This window comes from Seriola lalandi, unplaced genomic scaffold (genome assembly GCF_002814215.2).
Source record: "Seriola lalandi dorsalis isolate HSWRI2012SDOR001 ecotype SW California unplaced genomic scaffold, Sedor1 jcf7180002054448, whole genome shotgun sequence".
Classification (NCBI taxonomy): Eukaryota; Metazoa; Chordata; class Actinopteri; order Carangiformes; family Carangidae; genus Seriola; species Seriola lalandi.
Window position 1 is genome coordinate 521,325 of NW_019525001.1, and position 19,172 is coordinate 540,496.

Sequence of the window (19,172 nt, forward strand, 5' to 3'; positions counted from 1 at the left end):
AATTTTTGGTGCAGCAGCAGGGTCAGTGCATTGTTGAGACCTCTTTTTGATTTTATTCTCCAGAGTCTTTCCTCGATCAATCAGCTCATTCAAATAGTGTCATTTAACTTCAAGAAACCAGAGCATTGTTTTTTCTCAAGATAAGTCATATACATGGTACAAATATTAAATAATGTAATATGTTACAGCAGCATAAATTTGGAAACAAATCTATCCTAGATCACGCCATCTTTTTTTCCTGTGGTTATTGAAGTTGGTCTGTGACTCATTCGCGCAGTGGCAATATTTTCTACAGTGGCAGGATGACACATTTGTTGCCTCACAGACACACATGGATAAAGATGTGTGCACACAAAGCGGACTGGGTTGTTCCACATCTGGTGGACTCTGCGAGGAGATCCCCGGGAGGAAGAGAGAGCGAAGAGTGATTAAAAGGGGAACGGGGAAAGAGAGGGAGACTGACTGACTGAGATGAAATGGGAGAGACCACAGTGCGACAGAACAAGTACGAGAGCATGACACAGGTCAACCATGTGCAGAGGAGGCTGTGATTAATGAAGTTCAGGCTGCGGAGGTGTCTCACTACAGATCCAGCCTCCCCCGTGTGTCCTCCTCCTCCTCCTCCACGTCCTCCTCCTCCCCCTCGTCTTTCTCTCCTGCCGTTCACTCCTCTCCATCTGTTGTGATACAGCTCAATACAACTGTGTACCCAATCCATCACATTGGTCCTCCCTCAGTCTGGAGACCACAGCAGCCTCGAGCCCCTCAGGATACAGCTCCACATTCTGAACCAGGGGTTATCCAGCGCTGCACCTGGGTGGCAACAGTTGCAGATTTCAGCGTTGACCTGACTGGATCAAATTTAATATATTTCTTCTTTTTACTGTTAAATGGGAACATTTAAAGGCTCAGGTGTTTGATTCAGCAGGACCCTTTTTATCCTGCTTTGTGACTGAAAGGTGTTGTAAATATCTTTGTTTTTTTTCCCTGCTGTTTTTTTTTACGACTGGAAGAAGGGAGCTGCTGTCAGGAATTTTACGCGAACGCTGAGGTGCTTTCGGCAGATTTCTCACCTGGACACTGACGAGGCGAGCAGGATGGACTTCACTTACTTTTGGCTCCTTGCCACGACTCTGATGTTGTTCCACCAGTACCAAGGTAAATCCAACTTCAATATATGTCTCCGTAGCTCCAGTTAATCTTCAAATAAGAAATAGAGATATAAAGAGTTTGCTCCTTGATGGATGAGGTGATGCTTTCTGGCAAAATAGAGCTTGGATATAAATTTCTGCAGACTCTGTTTTACACCATCTAGAGTGTTTTTAATTATAGAATATCACCAATTTGGTATTCTTAATAAATGACATTAAGTGTATCTCTAAGCATGTATATGTTGTTATTTAACTTCTGTTGGTAAAAAAAAAATCTTATATGGCATTGTAAATAATAAATAATTAATTGATGAATTTTGATGCAGCTTTTTCCACATACATTGTGTATTGAAGAATGGTTTAATTTACAGTCGACACTTTGGAGACTTGCCCCTCATGTCAGTGTTATTTTTCCAGCATAAGTTTACATTGCAAGTTTATGGACTACAGTCAGGGTTCATGAATGTGTAGCCTGAATACTACAAGTCAAAAATATAAGAGTTAAATCAATAAATAATATGGGTAAGTAACAAAAATGCTGCGTAAACAGAAGTGTAAAGCCTTCCCTTTAACTTCTAATATGTTGGTTTTAAAAATCAGAAACAGTTTTTTCTTTTTGTTTGTAGCACTTGTGTAATCATTTTCCTATTCCTTGTTTCCACCATGACAATGAGATGGGTGTGTCCACGTATCTCCAGGGATTGGCCCAGGCTTGGAGTCTGTGTGTGTGTGTGTGTGTGTGTGTGTGTGTGTGTGTGTGTGTGTGTGTGTGTGTGTGTGTGTGTGTCGGTGTTATCACATTTTAATTAGTTAAATGAACTAACTGTTGACATTCCAGTCACATTTTTGACTCATTTGATAATCGCTTTACTGCCTTTTGTTGGTTTTTAAACGCCGCACACTAAACACAAAGTTACTCCAAAGTATTGATTCATTTCTTATGAACAATTGTAACTCTTAAATATAAAAAAGAAAAACATACTCGACCAGCAAATAATTGCTTTTCAGCAAATGTAACTGCGTGTGCTCTATGGAGAGCTCACTTATACATTCAGGAATGCAGTTCTGTACAACACAGGGATTTTTAGGTTTTATTGCATATGGAAAATCTGGAATGTGTTTGTTGGATCTCACTGCCAGGGGTTTTGAGATTCCTTGCTACACCTGTGTGAACCTGTGGGATAACAAAGGCATTGTTGGATTACATGGAACCTTTTTGAAGGTTTCTCTCCCCCGTCAGCTCTGGCAACAGGCCAGAGTGAGTGTCACTACTGTGTGATACAGCTCTTCACTTCTGAGTCAACTGAGCTGAAATCATCTTACGCGATTCACAAGTTGTGTAAGACAGCACGTTAATCGAATGTGGACAGATGGTACTGGGGCAAATGGCCAACAATAAACACATAGTAACTTGATGTAGCTCCTGGCCATCAGATCCAAAGGTCTGTGACCTGGATAATGTGGTACAGTTTGTTTTTTGCAGCTGTATGTGCTAAAGACGTGTTTAAAACCCTTTTCATTAACAATAGATCCTTTAAGAGTGCTGGACGAGTTATGTAACACCATGGTTGTAATGAAAACTGGTGTAATCTAAGCTTTAGATGATTTTAGTTGCCACTCCCTGGTTTAGGCGTCTTTCAGGTTGGAACCAAAGTCAATCTGCAGATGGTTTCTTGAAGAACTCATAATAATGTGATCGTGAACCTTCAAGGTGCGTTCTTAGCACAAGGTAGAGCAGAATTTTACCTTTTTGAGTACTAACACTTCACTGGGACATAATGGGATTTTCTCTTGCTTAAAGCAGCGGCCCAGTGGTTTAGTTTCACACCTCCATAAAGCTGGGGGGTTTGGGGGAGATTAAAAAAGACTGAAGCAGAAGAAACTTATAAGATATCCTGATTTATAGTTAGTTCTTTGCTCCAAAAATCCTGGATCCTCCACTTCCCGCAATGCAACTCCATATCGTCTTTCACTTGACACTCCCGACTTGGTATGACCCCACATCTTTCAAACTTCCACAACTGAAGTGGAAGACGACAACACTCCCCCCAGAGCTGCCCACTTTGCCTGGTTAGCAAAGCCTTGGGAAGGACACAATGTCGATGGAACAAGGAGCAGGAGTCAATGCAAAAATAATCTTCACTACTCTGCAGTGGTCTAACCTTCACTATCACCATCCATGTGTGCCAGGCAATAGAGAAAACAGCTCAGAATCAGATCTTACAGTGCCATGTTATGTAAATTAACCAAAGTGTGGCTGGGCTCATGTACATCTGCAGCTTTAGTAAGTGACGCTGAATTGAAAAACCACAGGGACGGAGTCCTTTGCCTGACTGACGGTAATTTGTGGCAGGCTTAGATATTCCCATTAGTCTTGTTGAGCAATGTCTCTTAATATATGTCTTGGAGGGATGTTCAAGGAACAACCACAAGAGAAACAACCATGTTCAGGTTTTAAGTTGCTTAACTCAGAAATGCAGAGCCAGTCAATGAAATTTGATCACGTAATGAGTCGTGAAAGCTCAAAGTGACACATGGTTGAAAATCTCTACAAAACTACTGTTTCTTGCTAAAGAAGAGGTTTTCCTTAAAAAAAAGTACTGTGTAGTTTTTAAGAGTTCAGAAGATATGGGAATAAAATCTTGAGCCAGACTGGTATGTCGCCTGAGGAGAGGTGTGTTGCTACTTAAGATGACCTTGACATTATGAAATAGGGCTTGTGGTTAACAGAGTCCCGACCAGCCCTGAATCCACTCATTTCCTCGTGTTCAACTCTATGCATGCTCATTACTGACACAGGGAACTACACATCACTGAGGTTTAAGTTTTTGTGCAACACTTGAGTATGCTGAATTCCTGGGCAGATGCCACCCCCAAAAGTTAAATATTTTTTAGGGTATAGTCTTCGCTAGTGTAAGGACCTCAGAGGATCAGCACCCCACTGTCAACATCTTGTCTCTCCTCTTGCTCTTCTTTCCAGGCTGTGACTTTTTCCACTGTCCATACATTTCCATTCCTTTCCACTTCTCTCTATCTACTCTGTCCCTTTATTTTTCTTTCTCTGCTATCTGCACCACTCCGTTGGTCTTAATCTGTGCTGCCTGTTTGTGTTTGTCGTGTGTCACAGCCAGACATCTGAAGCCTATTAAGGTTTGCTGCAGAAATCACAAGACAACACCAGAATATGTCTATAACCACCTAGAGACTAAATAAAACCTAATAGCCCATATAACTACAGGAATGGCTGACTGAGCTGGTTAAAGTGGAAATGTGGCCCAAAACACAATCCATGTGCCATCACTTTTTGGCTTGACCAAAACAGCGGGGCCAGCCCTATAAACACGAATGTCGCTGACTGACTGAATGATCAAGTTACACCGTTATTCAGCTGAATACCGCGTGACTGAGTAATAAGGTTACACCACTGGTCGGCCAGCTAACGGTTGGAGTTTCACCATTTGTATATGCTCTTCATAATTTATTTGGCGTTAACAAGCAGTATTGAGAACTTAGCTTCATTTTGTTGCTAGACTTACTGACCTTTCAAACCCATTTAGCGACTATTTTTCAAAAAGTACCAATCGACTTTTTGGACAAACCTTTGCTACTTTTTGTAAAAGAAAATCGCCCTGCTACCTGCTAGCATAAGGTAGCAGACACACCTCTCTACGATGACCACATGGCTGCTGACGTGAATGAGCTTCTAACTTTCTCTCTCAGTGATCATTTTACAAGTAAATATTGTCAAAATCATCGCAGAGTCTGTGTCTTTAACTTATGTGTTTGGTGATTTTTGTCAGAGGATGTCGCGGTTATGAAATCAAGATTTTAGCAGCAGCTTAGAAATGGCTTGGAAGTTAACAGGTAGTCTTAATGGGCCACATTTATCACTGTTTCACACTTGTTCCATTGTCTGACCACAGAAACAGAAAAGCTTGTAAAAACATGAGAACAGCTTTATGGGATATTCAGCTGTATTAAAATACAAAAATGGCCATAACAGCAGTGTCAGTGTTTGGAGTAAGAGATACTCAGCATTTGAAGGGTTTAGAGGGTGGTGTCTGTCTTTATCACTCATCCAAAACTAAACACTGGAGCAGAAGTGTAAGGAATGAATTACACATTGTTTTTGTCTGCTCAAATTTGAGATAGCCCAGCATCACTTCCAAAGTCTTGAATTTGCATATTATGAGCATGCAGTGTTACAGGTTAGTCAGGGACACAGGTGTGGACTCGAGTCAAATGACTTAAGACTTGACATGACACAGTCGAAAAAGACTTACAACTCAGTTTTTACTTTCACACTGAAAAGTAATGATTCCATTTGGACTTTTGGTTTTTGACTTGGAATGACTTAATATCATCCCTAAGGCCAAAGCTTATGAAATGTAAACAACAAGGAAAAAACCCCAAACGAACTCTGACTCTCGAGTATTATAAAAGGCCTTTAAGGACTCAGAGTCCTTTGTAATTTTTGTGACCCTTGACTCCAAAGAGCATATTTGCTGCTGCACTTTGCAGTTTGCTGTTTGTTCAAAAAGCAAAGACACACTCCATTATTCTCTTCATCGGATTGTAAAATATACTGAATGAACCTGACAGCAGCCAATCACATTGTGCAAGCAGGATGGAAAAGCGTTTGGCGCTGCACACCAGCAGATATGCAAATAATGAATAATGATGGATTCTTGGGCCTTGTATTTCTTGAGTTGACTGGAACTCGAGCTATGACCTGACTCACTTGTGACAGGAACAAAAATCAATATCACATGGATATCACACTCATTACTTTTGTCTATTGTCGTTGTGACAATCTTTTTTTTTCTTTTTGTAAATTTGGGATGTTGCTTTACGATCGCAGCTTTAGCTGTGAATATACCATTGTGTAGCCTGATTCATTGCAGAAAAAACTGTGAAAATTGTCAGGACATGGATAGTCTAATCTAAATTAAATAAAAAGCTTGAGTTAAATGCCTAAAATTTTTTTTAGTTTGGACAGATTTAAAGCATTAGTTTGTGCACGGGAATTCTTCAATCCTTATCCTGAGCCGGGTGGGAAACAGTTGCTGTTATGGGCCTGAGAAACCCATTGAGACATTTATCGGGTTATGCAAATAAAAATAATTTGACTTGACTCGAAAAAAAATAAACATTTATATAGCAGAAATATGTTCCGTCCTCTCTCTTATCTGGTATTCATCTCACGATGCCTTAAAAAAAAAAAAAAACATGCAACCCCTTGGCTGGGTCCTGACCCCTTATGCAATAGATGCCTCACCTTAACACCTATCCTAACCTGCTAACCCTAAAACTGCTTCTTAATGTTCTCTGGAGATCAGGGAAGGTGGTGGGTAACTGTCGTCAGTGGCTCATCTGGGATTGTTGATGAAGAGGAGGGCCTGTTTCACTCCCATCAGTCCAAAAAGATTTTTCCAGCCTGTCTGGGGATTCCAACTGGAGACATTTGGGCTTCAAAAACTCCAAATTAGGCAGAGAGTTTACATTGGCCTTCATGCTTGCCTCAGCACCTTTATTGCCTCCCAAGAAAATAGAACCAAGGCTAGAACAACACAATGGACATGACATGATCAGACTGTTCTTTAACTACTTTACATGATACCGATGCATACCTTCAGTACCTCTCCATAGGTGCGTATGGATGCTGAGAAATGTGAAGAAAGCAGTTACGTTGTACCGAATCTTTTGTTGTTGGGGGGCTTGTACCTGCAGTGACTTCTGCCAATTCAAACAGCCAGCTCATGGATTAGTCAGCTGATCCGCCTGTATATTGTCAAATATTGTCAAACCCCGTGGAGCCAGGCAGACTCTCTCTCATAACAGGGCAAGAAATTAAACTTTGGCTGGGCAGTCTCCAAACAATGTAGGAGCCTGAACAGGGGTTTTGCCTCTTGGGTTTTCCCACAATTTTTTTTTTTTTTTGTCTGGAGCCACAGATGCAAACTACCACAGACATTTGCATGAGTACTTGCACATGTATACAGAGTATGGAGCCTTATGGCTTGTATATACCTGACCCTAAAGACCAGAAAACACTAAATGACATTATGAGAAAAGGAAGCATGCATTGCACTCAGGGCTGCTTGGAGGACTGACAGGGTGCCAAAAGCAGAGATGGGAATCTAATGTCTAGGAAAAAGTATATAAAGTTTGATGCATTGCCTTTAGCAAGAAAACAATAAACTGCCAACTTTCAGCTTACAGTCTGATGTCACATACCAAAGGAGGCTCGCACATAACCAAGTTAGTGTTTTGACCTATACTTAAAATGGAAAATGATTCTATCATTGCAGCTGTTTCACTGTCTAAAATGGCGACATCTCTACTTTTGAGTGAGGATGTTACAAAATGATTCCAGTCTGGCTTGAGTTTCCATAATATTCCTCCCAAGATTTGTATTTCCTGCCGTTGGCTCCCAGAACATTAAATAACTTCATAATTTAGTTAAGCACAATGTGATTTCTTACGACCAGGGGAGCAATGTTGTTATATGCGGTTTCTCTCCTTTTGACATCATTAACAGACCGTGAACATGTAGTCAAGGGTCTGTGGTGTTTGCTTTAACATCTTTGTTCTCTGTTTTAACGCTGTCACATCTGCTGGGAGCTGCTCTCTGAGCCGCTAGCGCTGTCGAAGCTTTGGCCACAGCGACGTGGGAACCGCCGGCTCTGAGTGATGGATTCAAATGTTTACCAGGGTTGTTGTTCACATTGTTATAGCACACATTGTGGTCTGTCGGTGGCAGACAATGGGCATGTGGTATCAGTCATGTAGATGGCGCAGTTATCCAGGACCAGCATGCTCTGACCTCAATGTGAGTTTAATGAGGGCTGTTTGAGCTGCGCAGAACTCAACCCCCAACTGTGTCTGTACATGTTCGTACCTTGTTTTACACAATGAGCTACACATTTGAAAATATAACCTGTGAAGAAGCTTTCTGCTTTGTAACCAAGCTACTACTGCGTTGGAATAATATTACCTGACCCCTACTACCTGTTCCCAAGGCTTAAATACAACATTCTGCAAGATTAGTGCAACATGTAAGCACAATATAAACTAAAATAATATAGCACTAAAACCTAGATTTGACACATGGCCCCTCGACAGCCCCTCCAAGATGAAAGGCCATGTGTTTTCAGTAAATATGAGGTCACTGGACTCCTACTAATAAGAATGATAGTGTGGAACAAATTACACCTTTCACTGGTGGAAGATCTAAGGACATGTCAGTCAAGCGCAGACAGTACATAGCCTCAACAGGTCACAGAGTAGTCAGTCACTTGACTGACATGTAGAGACAGACAGTCACACTCACATTCCCATCTATGAGCAATTTCACCAGTTAACCTGCAAGTCTTTGGAAACCCTTGTTTTATAACCAGGTGCAATTTTTTTTTTACATTCAAAAAACCCTCTCATTCGCTTATTTGCATATTTTCTTTCCTGCCCTCGTATCACCAAAAGCGTTTGCAAGGCGATCCTGTTTAGTCTTAATGATCGGTGTCTGGGTGTAGTCTCTAAAGTCAGGCTGCCGCTTGACTTTATGTTTTTCATTAATGAAATCATTTGTTCAGTTAACCACTGCTGCATGTGTGATGACTCAAGTGAGGTGGAAGTGATTAAGCAGCTGCTTCATGGGTTCATAGGTTCATGGGTTACTGTACACTCACATTCTGTTCTGACTGTAGAGGTTTTTTTTCACACACTTTTTTTTCACTCGTGAAAATATATAAATTTCAGTGACTTGCCAAAGTTTAAAAAAATATTAAATAATGGTGAATAGTCTCCCAAATACGTTGATGTTGCTGAGAACAAAACCACAGGTGATGATTAAAGTTCAGTTTTCTCAGCTGACAAACTCGATGACTGATGAAGAGTTGAATGGTGGGGAAACCAGGAGTGACTCAGTGCATTCAGCTTTTTCACACTTTATGTTGCAGACTTAAAAACTAAACTGAAAACTGAATTTTACTCAGTATTTAGTTGAAGCACCTTTTGGCAGCAATTACAGCCTCCAGTCTTCTTGGGTATGATGTGACAAGTTTTGCACATCTGGATTTGGGGATGTTCTGCCGTTGTTCTCCGCCGTTCCTGTCGAGCTCTGTCAGGTTGGATGGAGACCGTCGGTGGACAGACATTGTCACGTGTCTCCAGATGTTCGATTATGGTCAGGTCATGGCTCTGACTGGGGCCACGCAAGGACATTCACAGTTGTTTCCTAAGCCACCCTTGCGTTGTCTTGGCTGTCCGAACCCTCGGGCCAGTCTGCGGTCCTGAGCACTCTGCACCAGATTTTCGTTAAGGATATCTCTGTACTTTGCGCAGCTTTCCCTCAACCCTGACCAGTCTCATCCAGACATGGCACTGAGGTCAAACAGTTGAATCTTGGTTTCATCAGACCAGAGAATCACAGTCTGAGACTCCCTCAGGTGCTTTTTTTTTTTAGGAGAAGAAAGTTCAGCCACCGCACAGCTGGATGCAGTGTTTAATGTGTGTTATGGCAGGAGAGGTGGTAATGCATGTATGTCAGTTTGAGTTGGTCACAGTTTTGTTCTCTGTTTGAAGTTTTACACTTTGTAGTATGGTTTCTCCTCACAAGCCTGACTTTGTACAAAGATAAAACAAAGCCCACCTATCAACTCCTCTAAAGCTCCATAATTAACACTGTGTAATCTGTGGAGAAAAAAAATACCTCTTTTTTACTTTTTGTCGTGGGTTATGGGTCAGACTATTTCTCTTAGCAGGTGCCAGGTGACCAGTGGAGACTGAAGTGTCATTTTCTGAATGTTCTGATGTGCCAGTCCTCTGGTTAAGGTTTGGGATCTGAAACTGCTTGATTAAGGTCGCCGAAAGATGACGGCCGTGGTTAAAAGAGACCAATGTCGACTGTTAGAAGATGGGATGTGAACCACGGCCACCGGTGTCGGAGTCAGATGCTTTCTACACTGAACTGTTCATCTCAGCCTGCACCTCAACAGGTCATGTGTCAGTGTAACAGCATCACTCTCCTGTCGCTTCTGAGAAAGGGCGGTAAATTCTTTGTACGACCATCTTTGTCGCCTGTCAGGAAAATGTAAAGATACAACCTTTTCATCTGGTAAGGTCAATCTATGTTTCTCTGGAATGGAGAAAAAAATGATTTGGAAGTTTTCTTGTCTATCATTAGTGGCTGTGGATATGTTAGGATATGAAGGACCATATTAAAATTTGACTTTAGTCACCTGATCATTTTCTCTGCTCAGGCAGCTGAACCTCCATCCTGCTTATCTAACCTTGTATGTATAAACCAGAGCCAGCTCTGCGCTCTACCAGGTGGCTCTTATCAGGATACTGAAGGTCTGTTTTGTGCTTCTGTGTTTCTTGGAGGATAAGTGATGCCTGTGGATGAGAAGCGCGACATCCCCATGCCAAATGGATTAAAACCTGTAGCATTCTCTTCCGCATCAGCCCAGCTCAACCGAGTTTGGCTTGGCAGTGCCAAACATGACCATGCAAACCATTTGTAAGGCTGTCTTTATTTTCTGTGTATTTGTGCTGCAAGGCAAGCTTCAGATAAGGAGGCAGCGTGACGTTCTCCTCTGAAACCTCAGGGTTCATTTTCCAATCTGCAAAATAAATAGTTTCACTTTAAATTGATCTGGAACAGGCTGGTAATACACTATGTCCAAGCTGTGAGTACAGATGTACAAAAAAGCGCTGATGTTCTATAGGTTGTAATTTTCTTATCTTTGAAATCAACAATCATCTTGTGCTTTTTCAGACATTCCTGCTTGAACAAACGCCCCATTCATCCTCCTCCTCAGGTCTAAGTTCATTAAGTCCCAACAGTGAAAAGATTAAAGTGAAGACTTCAGTGTCGTTGACCCTGCAGTGAGGTCAGGAAGTCGGGGTCGAGCCTGAAACTGGTAATTATCAGTGTTATCAGCCTCTTGTGGTAGGTGGGAGTTTCCAGGAATTTGGTGTCTTAGCATGTACTTGTGTTGAACCACCATGACATCATGTCAGTAATAATACAACACTTGGCGTTGGGTGGTTCTCAACCCCATTACAATCAAGGAACCTACAAACTTGAAGAGTTGTTAATTCACACTTGTAACTAAGTTTGATGTCAAGTTTCTGACAAGGAGAACCAGGATCAAAGAGGAGAAGATCACCTGGCCTCATTTAGCATGTTTCTCTTGTGTGTTTGAAGTCACTGAACACATGCCCGGGCAGAACAGTTGCTCCATTATTCTCTCTCCATATCTGCTTCTTTATGATGCACCAGTGATTTGTGTCTGGCAGAGAGCAGCTATACTGACTGACGCATCTACCTGGCTTTTGAACAAAGAGGTGCAGGTGAACACTGAGACCCGACCTATAAACTGAAAAATTTCTCAGACCTGCAGGAGCAGCACGGGCCGTGTGAACTATAGTCCTCGCTTTCCATCCGAACAGTGAAGATTTTAAGTACATTTCCAGGAAATTGAAAAAAAGAAAAGAAAATGAATGCATGTTGCATCCACTGCTGTTATGTGAATATTTGGAGTTGGTTGAAGATAAACAGCTGATTTTTAACTTGAAGCTGCTTCATACAGTGTTTTTAAAGTTCCTCTCCGGACTTTTTTAAAGTGAAAATGCTCACCATCAGGTGGACAGGTGAAAGAGCAGAGAGCATCAAGATGGTGAGAGGAGGAAACATCAGAGAGACTCAGCCACATGTTTGAGCCTCAGTCAGACCCAGACTCAGAAGAGGAGTCTGAGACCAGAACCAGAGACTAGCAGACGGATCAGAGCGGTTGGCGTAGTTAGCATCTTTTATTTGTTCATGTTGTTTGTTCGCTTGTAACTGGCTGACACAGTGTTAGTGGTCGTGTTAATGCTAACTCTCTCTCTCTCTCTCTCGTACCGACAAGGCTTTCAAGTTTCAATCCCCAAAAGTTGACAGAATTGGTTAAACACTTGTTTTTCATCAGGTCAGTTTGTTTTAGAGAGGTGGAGAGGCTCCCGGTAAAAAACCTCCACATCAAGTATAAAACAGCAATTGAGTTGTTTAACAATAAAGACAAACTCCTGGAAGTGACGAGTGGCGTTTATGTCACATGAATCATGCACATCAGCACTATGTCTCTTTCACTTTGGACGCGGATGAATAAAAACTTCTGTCTTTCGACTTTTATTGTCCATGTGTGACTGAGATCCTTGACTTACGCACTTGATGTCAACTGAGCAAACTCCATGAACTGGTTACGATTATTTGCCAAGCTTCTTATTTCTTGTTTGGGATTCACATTTCTGTTTCTGAGCACTTTGAGGGCATATTTTACTCTTTGTTTCTGAGCTGAGACTTCTGACCTGCGGCCTCAACTGTTGGTTGTGTTTGAAGTTATGTTTGAAGCCATTACACGTGATAAATTGCTGTAAACAAAATACAAAAAACGTAAAGTGTCCACAGTCACTGTGGTGTCCTGGGACTTTTGTGGAGCTGGGACATGAGCGTCTTGGACAAATAAAAGCTTCTTTGAAGACTTTACATGAATAAAAGAACAGACTTGAACTTGAACTTTTTATAGTGAGAAGATGTTATTTTGTCCCGATGTGTAAATAGTGTAAATCCTTCTTCAGACGCCGAAACGTTACCCTGTGTGCACTGAGCGCAGGATCAAAGGCTGTCTGTGGGCTCCGTGGGCTTTATGGGCCCCCTGTATGTATGTATGTATGTGTGTGTGTGTGTGTGCACTTTTTAAGTATGTACATGTGTGCACGTAAGTGTGTGAGTGTGTGTTGAGGTGTAGGGAATTACAGTGTAACAGTGCTGCTCATGCTGTGGTTGTTGTGCAGCCGAGAGGGAAGCGGCTGAGAGTTGTTTCCGATATTAAGAGGAAAAGTTGGGTCACACAGTCTTGAGGGTCCAACCCCATCTCCTGAAATGATGTTTCCATACAACTAACCTGCAAATACGTCAGTACTGAACAGATCAGTAAAGTGTCCACAGACAACGTGCTTGTTTCCCACCAAAACATCTGATCTTACAGAACAACATCACTTGTAGTGAGACTTCAGACACAACCTGTTTCTTTACACTTCATCATGAAAAGAATATCCCGCACCCTCCTCTTCCTCAGCATCACAAATTATTGATCAATGTTTCGGTCTCTCTGGACCTTTGTGAGAAAGATAGTAGCAAAATACTTCTGACAAAGGTCTAGAGAGAGCGAAACGTTAGGATGATCAATAAATTGTGATGCTGAGCCGGACCCGCGTGCAGGATATTCTTCTTTTCAAGACTGAAGTGACACTTTCGGAAGCACCTGCACCTTAGACATTTGGATGTGCCTAAACTTAAGTGTTTTTGTTGCCTAAACCACAGACGGGATTCTGGATGTGAACCTGATCTCCGGTCTGACAGTCCTGAGCACCACCTCCTCGTGACTCTGCTATCATTAATAAATGTAGCTACAGTCTTTCAAAAATGACGTATTTCCCTTTCAATTTATTTGCACAGAAGTGTAAATTCTAGGAGAGAGGGTTACCGTAACAACTAGTGATACGTCAGGATGATGATATTATTCTGCCCTGATGATGAACTTTTGGCTGAAACATTAGATGCGTTAAGTAACTTTTGGAAAAAATAGGAAGGTTTTTTTTGTGATGTCAAAAAAAAACCAACACAGAATCAGGTATCTCAACTCCTATTGGATGGAACAACATCAAATCTGACACATACATTCATGGTTTCTACTGGCTGATCCACCCAACTTTCATCTGGTGCAACCAACAGGTCTTCATTTTACTTGATAAGAAAGTAGCTCTGTGAGGCTGCACTTCAGTAAATGCTAACATCAACATGCTAACGTGTTTAGCATGTCTATACAAAGATTTTCCCAATCCATCAAGTAGAAGCTGAGATATTTCAGTCTGGAACAATGTGGTGCACCATCCAATGGACATCACCATCCCAAGAGCCAAGTCACTGTTAATAGGCTGCGAGCAGTTTTACGAAGCTTTTCTACTGTTTGCTTCGTAAAGGGCCCTCTGGTGCAGCTCCACCAGACGGCCTAGCTGTAGAGTGAACAGCATTTTTGAACAGAATCCTAAATAAAAATGTGGGTTTTGCAAAGGAACCCTGTCTAAGAGACCACTTCTGGTACGTCTGTAAGCAAACAGCAGCTGATGAAAACAAAGTTCAAGGATTAACTTTAAGGATTATCCTGTTCTTTATAAGAGCATGACCCACAGAGTTTACAAAAAGAGAGACTAGACATCTCTCAAATCCTCTGGCCAATACAAACAGAAATGTAATTAAATGGATAATAATTTATACTATACAATAAAGATGAGTTTCTAACCACCCTCTTCCACCTGTGCTTTCCAGCCTCTGCCTTCTCTGTTACAAGCCCTGCAGTGGAGGACGGCCCCCTGGCGCAGCTCACCCACACAGCCCACCGGCGGGAGAAACGCTGCTCTTGCGAGAACCAGAAAGACAAAGAGTGCATTTTTTTCTGCCACATTGGCATCGTCTGGGTCAACACTCCAAGGTGAGTTTATTGTCAGCAAGAGAGGAATATTAAACATTTAAAGGGTTTGTTTCCACAGTAACGTAACTCTGGAGCGCTGTGCTAATTTTCACAGTGTTAGGATGTGCTAATAAAACTAAACAAAGAGAAGAGGTGATCAGTTATCTTTCCGAAACCTCAGAGGGATGTACAACGTTTTCCCTGCTGCAGTAGCTGGGAGGTTTCTGAGGGAGGATGAGAGACTTCACACACAGCAGCTGCAGTCCAAAACTAAGATAAACTTTCACTGTTTTGCCAGATCAGTGGTTTTTAGGACAGAAAATAATAGGCTCATTGAAAGCAGAGCCAACCATCCGTATTAAAAAACACAGTTCATATTATCCATGATCTTGCCCATACACAAATGTAATGTTGAATTTCCAGATATGAATTTCCATATATGAATTATATACACATATAAAATAAAAACGCATATTTTAATTTATATAAAATTGTTCCAATTTATAATAGGCTTTATACTGTATGTAATTTTACGTATATGTCTAGTCCCTACAAGTACGTATGTTTGTTTATGTATGTATGTTTATGTTGTAGACACAGTGTATGTTACATAGATATATATCCATCCCAAAGCCTGTCAATATATATTAATATTATATGAAGTAGGGTCCAAAAGGCTCAGAGCACTGTCCTAGAATGGGAAGATAGACATGTAATATATAACATATAAGCATATAGAATTTTATATGTATGTTTTTTTTTTATAAACTTGCATATGTAAATTACATGTATATCATTAACATATATGTTACACCATTAAGATTCATAATAAATATATATGATATATGATATATATATATATATATATATATATATATTTGAAAATGTACCATGTTTACTATGGGTATTTCATATATGCTATACATTTATGTATTCATATATGCAGAGGACGTATATATGTGATAATATATCACCTTATAGTTAACATACATGGCAACATCACTCTTGCTATAGGGACATATGTCATATATTACAATTCTGAATTTATTCTAGAACGTTTGATTTACAGATGGAAAATGTACAATGATCAAACTCATAACCAGTTCTCAGGTAATGATTAAGTCGAAACGTGCCAGTACTGTGTTTTTGCACCAGCTCAGTTTTCCTGTTAGTGCCATTATATTCATTCAATATACTGTAAATATTCTCCCCTCTCATGCCATTGGTTTTAAACTGAAAGAGTCCATTTTTGTTTTCAATGAAAATTCAATTCAACTTTACCCTGTTGATTCGATATGAAATCAGTGAAAAGGGTGTAGTTGGCTTCACGGTGTTCACGTCTCTTCTAAAACACAGTATGAACACAATGTTGTCAAGGCAAATGTAAAACATGAGTCCTGAAAACAAAAAGCTTTCTTATAGAGATTTGTTGGAGTGGAAATGACTGGACTCATGGGCTTATGTTGCTCAGTGTTCCGTATAAACATCGATCACAGATGTATCACACACAGTTAGTGTAACCCATATATCAGTGCATGTAGCGCTGATGAATAACGGATCAATTCAAACCATGGCTTCTATCCTTCAGATCATTTTACTTCATACCGTCATTTGCCTGCATCTGGACTTCTTTACACGAGGGAAGATGTGAAAACAAGATACGTCCCAATTTAGCTGCCTCACCCTGCAAAGTCCACATTTCAAGACGAACTACATCAGAGCATTTGAATAAGACCCTAACACCTCCTTTGAAGCCTCTCATAAAAAATGAAATCTGACATGAGGTCAAAAATAAACCCCACTCTCTCTGTGTGGTCAGAATCAGCAGTTATCAGTTTGATGGACTGCATCCTTATCATTTCATTACATCATGGAGAAGCTTTAACCTTGTTTTCACTTGACAGGAACTAGGCTTGGGCCAATATTTGAATTTGCCGAATATCATATATTTCACGCTATAGGCAATTTATTTCTTTATTTCTTTATTTTTTGCAGTTTTGCAGTTTTGCACAGTGTGCCCTGCTGCCGTGTCTCACCCTCATTGCTTTTTTTAATGTACATCATACATTGGCATGTGACAAATAAAACTTTCGACAGCGCTTTAGTGGGAGCATCGTTTATACCTGAAACATAAAACACAACATAGAAACACAGAAACATAGAATATAATTATGCATAATTTAAAAAGTACACCTGAAACATGAAATACAATTATATTATAATGTAGTTTTATTATTAACCCCTGAATACCCCCTGGTGATAATATCATATATTGTGATATTTGGGCTGAACTTTATCATGATGTTAAATGTTGTCACTCATGACGAACAGGAACCTGGTTCCTCTGTGGCAGCAGAATGCATTAGACACCAGCGTTCAAGCGCTGCTGCAGGTTAAATCGTGCCGTCTAAAATCTTTTAGGGCTGACAAATTTTAAAAGACTCACTGACATGTAAACTGACATGAAGAAGCTCACTAGCCCAGCAACATTAAGGCTACAAACCACCCACAATGCAACACTCACAAGACATTTAATTTCCACTTTTCCAAACATAATTTCCAGAAAGAACAGTATTGTTTTACATTTTGGCGAGAAGAGTGACGTGTCTTGAATTGCATAAAGGTTTAATCACTGCTTTGTTATATGATACACATTAATAGCAAAACTGACATCAACATATTGCTATACCGTGGTGTTTTCAACTTTAATGTCTTTACAGTGAGACTTTTACATTTACCTCAGTATCATTTCATCACCAGAGAAACTTTATTTTTCATGTCCTAGTCCTTTTCATATTTCGCCTGGCCTCAGACAGGAACCAGGCACACGTCGCTTCTCACAATTGGTAGCAATTAACTTCATTTTAGCTCCGTATGCACAAGCAATGAGTAAGCAGTTAGATGTGGTGGCGCTAATAAGAAAGCGCACCTTTTGCTAACGAAGGGTAATTTCTGCCGTCTTTCCTCTTGCTTTTTCTAAATAGCCCGTTTTAACCCTTTAACTCGAACCCAGCAGGAAGACCTCAAAGAGTCTGAAATCACTGTGGTCCGACCCTGATCTGCCCACAAGCGCTTAACTTCTCACAGCCTGCTCCCATTTCAGTGTCTACAAGAACTTCATGAGCCCAGTTCACGTTAAATAGTCGAATCAAAATGAGAAGGGTTTGTAATAATTGATTTAACTCCTGTTCAAATGAAGGTTTGAGGATTAAAAAGTAAAAATTAGGAAAAATCTATTGTACATACAATATATTGTTCAAAATGAGTTTTATTGAAAATGTAAATTGCCTTTTGTTGCTTATTCCTAGATTAATCTGATCCAACCCAAACCATCAGTGATTTTAACAACTTCAACTAACCTGTGCAAATATTTTTCGCAATACATAAACTATATTTCTCCAGAGCGTAGCGGACTTCAGGCTTTTCCTGTCATGTCCCATTTGAAATTAATTAACTTCAGGGAGAGGAGACGTAACCAAAATAGCTTCCAGAGATGATCCAAAAACAGCTCCTGCAGTGGTGGGACCCTCTCACTAAGTCTCAGATTGTTAGTTTAGTCTAAACATAGTAGTGTGGTAAAATGTAATCTCCCTGCCTTCATCATAAAGAGCTTCTAAACAGCAGTGGCGGTGCCCACCGTGACTAACTGCACCACCGAACTCTGTGGGCGACAGCGAGCTCCTGGGTGCTGCTTCACATCCTGCTAAAAATAGGACAGTTTAAATATGTAAACTAGTTAACATAATTGACGCAGCGAGTTGGGTGATTTCCTTATTTTTTCTCCAAGTCAACGAATCCCGCATGGAGACCCGAGCGAACACTGAATGTCTCCTAATAACAAGGATTGTGTTTGTGTCACAGCCTGATATCTCCTCTTCCTCTGAGCCGAAGAGCTCCATTGTTTCCAAAAACTATTAAAATCACTTCAGTGAGTCTCCCTGTTGCACTGGGTGACATGTTCCTGCATCACCACCAACACACATGTAGTTTATTTAGACTCAGTCCCACACACACTGTCCTGCTGCCATAAATACTCACTAGAGAACCAAATGAGGATTAATCCGCCGCTAAATATAGCCCCCAAAAATGTGTTATTTCCTCCTGTTTATTTGATTAACACTACAGTGATTAGCTGTTTTCAAACTGAAATAAAATATACACTTGTGATGTGTTTTTAAAGATTTACGTCTTCAGGAGGAACCGGTGGGCTTGAAGCTGAGAGCCACAGACAGAGGAGGGAAGTCAGAAAGTGTTGAGAGAAGGACTAATGCATTGTTGGATTTCTTTATTTTTCTTTTATGGTATTTTTTTGACACCAACAAAAATATAAAGTAACACCGGACTTGTACTTTAAGGGACGTCCTTTCGTGATGGGCACAGTTCAGAAAATGAACTAGCTGACTAACTAACTAACTAACTAACTAACTAACTAACTAACTGAAACGGTTAAAAACTACTCAGTTCTTCAGTGTAAATGTTATTGTTGAAATCAGATTTTCATGCATAT

The 19,172-nt window shown here is 40.6% G+C and overlaps 1 protein-coding gene across 1 annotated transcript in view; it reads left to right on the plus strand.

Annotated features, from left to right (window-relative positions):
- The first annotated feature begins 629 nt into the window (after positions 1 to 629).
- The window catches only part of LOC111658511 (endothelin-2), a 28,503-nt gene continuing 9,960 nt past the window's right edge, over positions 630 to 19,172 (plus strand). Inside the window, exons 1-2 of the mRNA XM_023411069.2 lie at positions 630 to 1,158; positions 14,524 to 14,686. Coding sequence (XP_023266837.1) covers positions 1,098 to 1,158; positions 14,524 to 14,686 — 224 coding nt within the window. The 5' untranslated portion in view covers positions 630 to 1,097. The remainder of the gene's footprint in view (positions 1,159 to 14,523; positions 14,687 to 19,172) is intronic.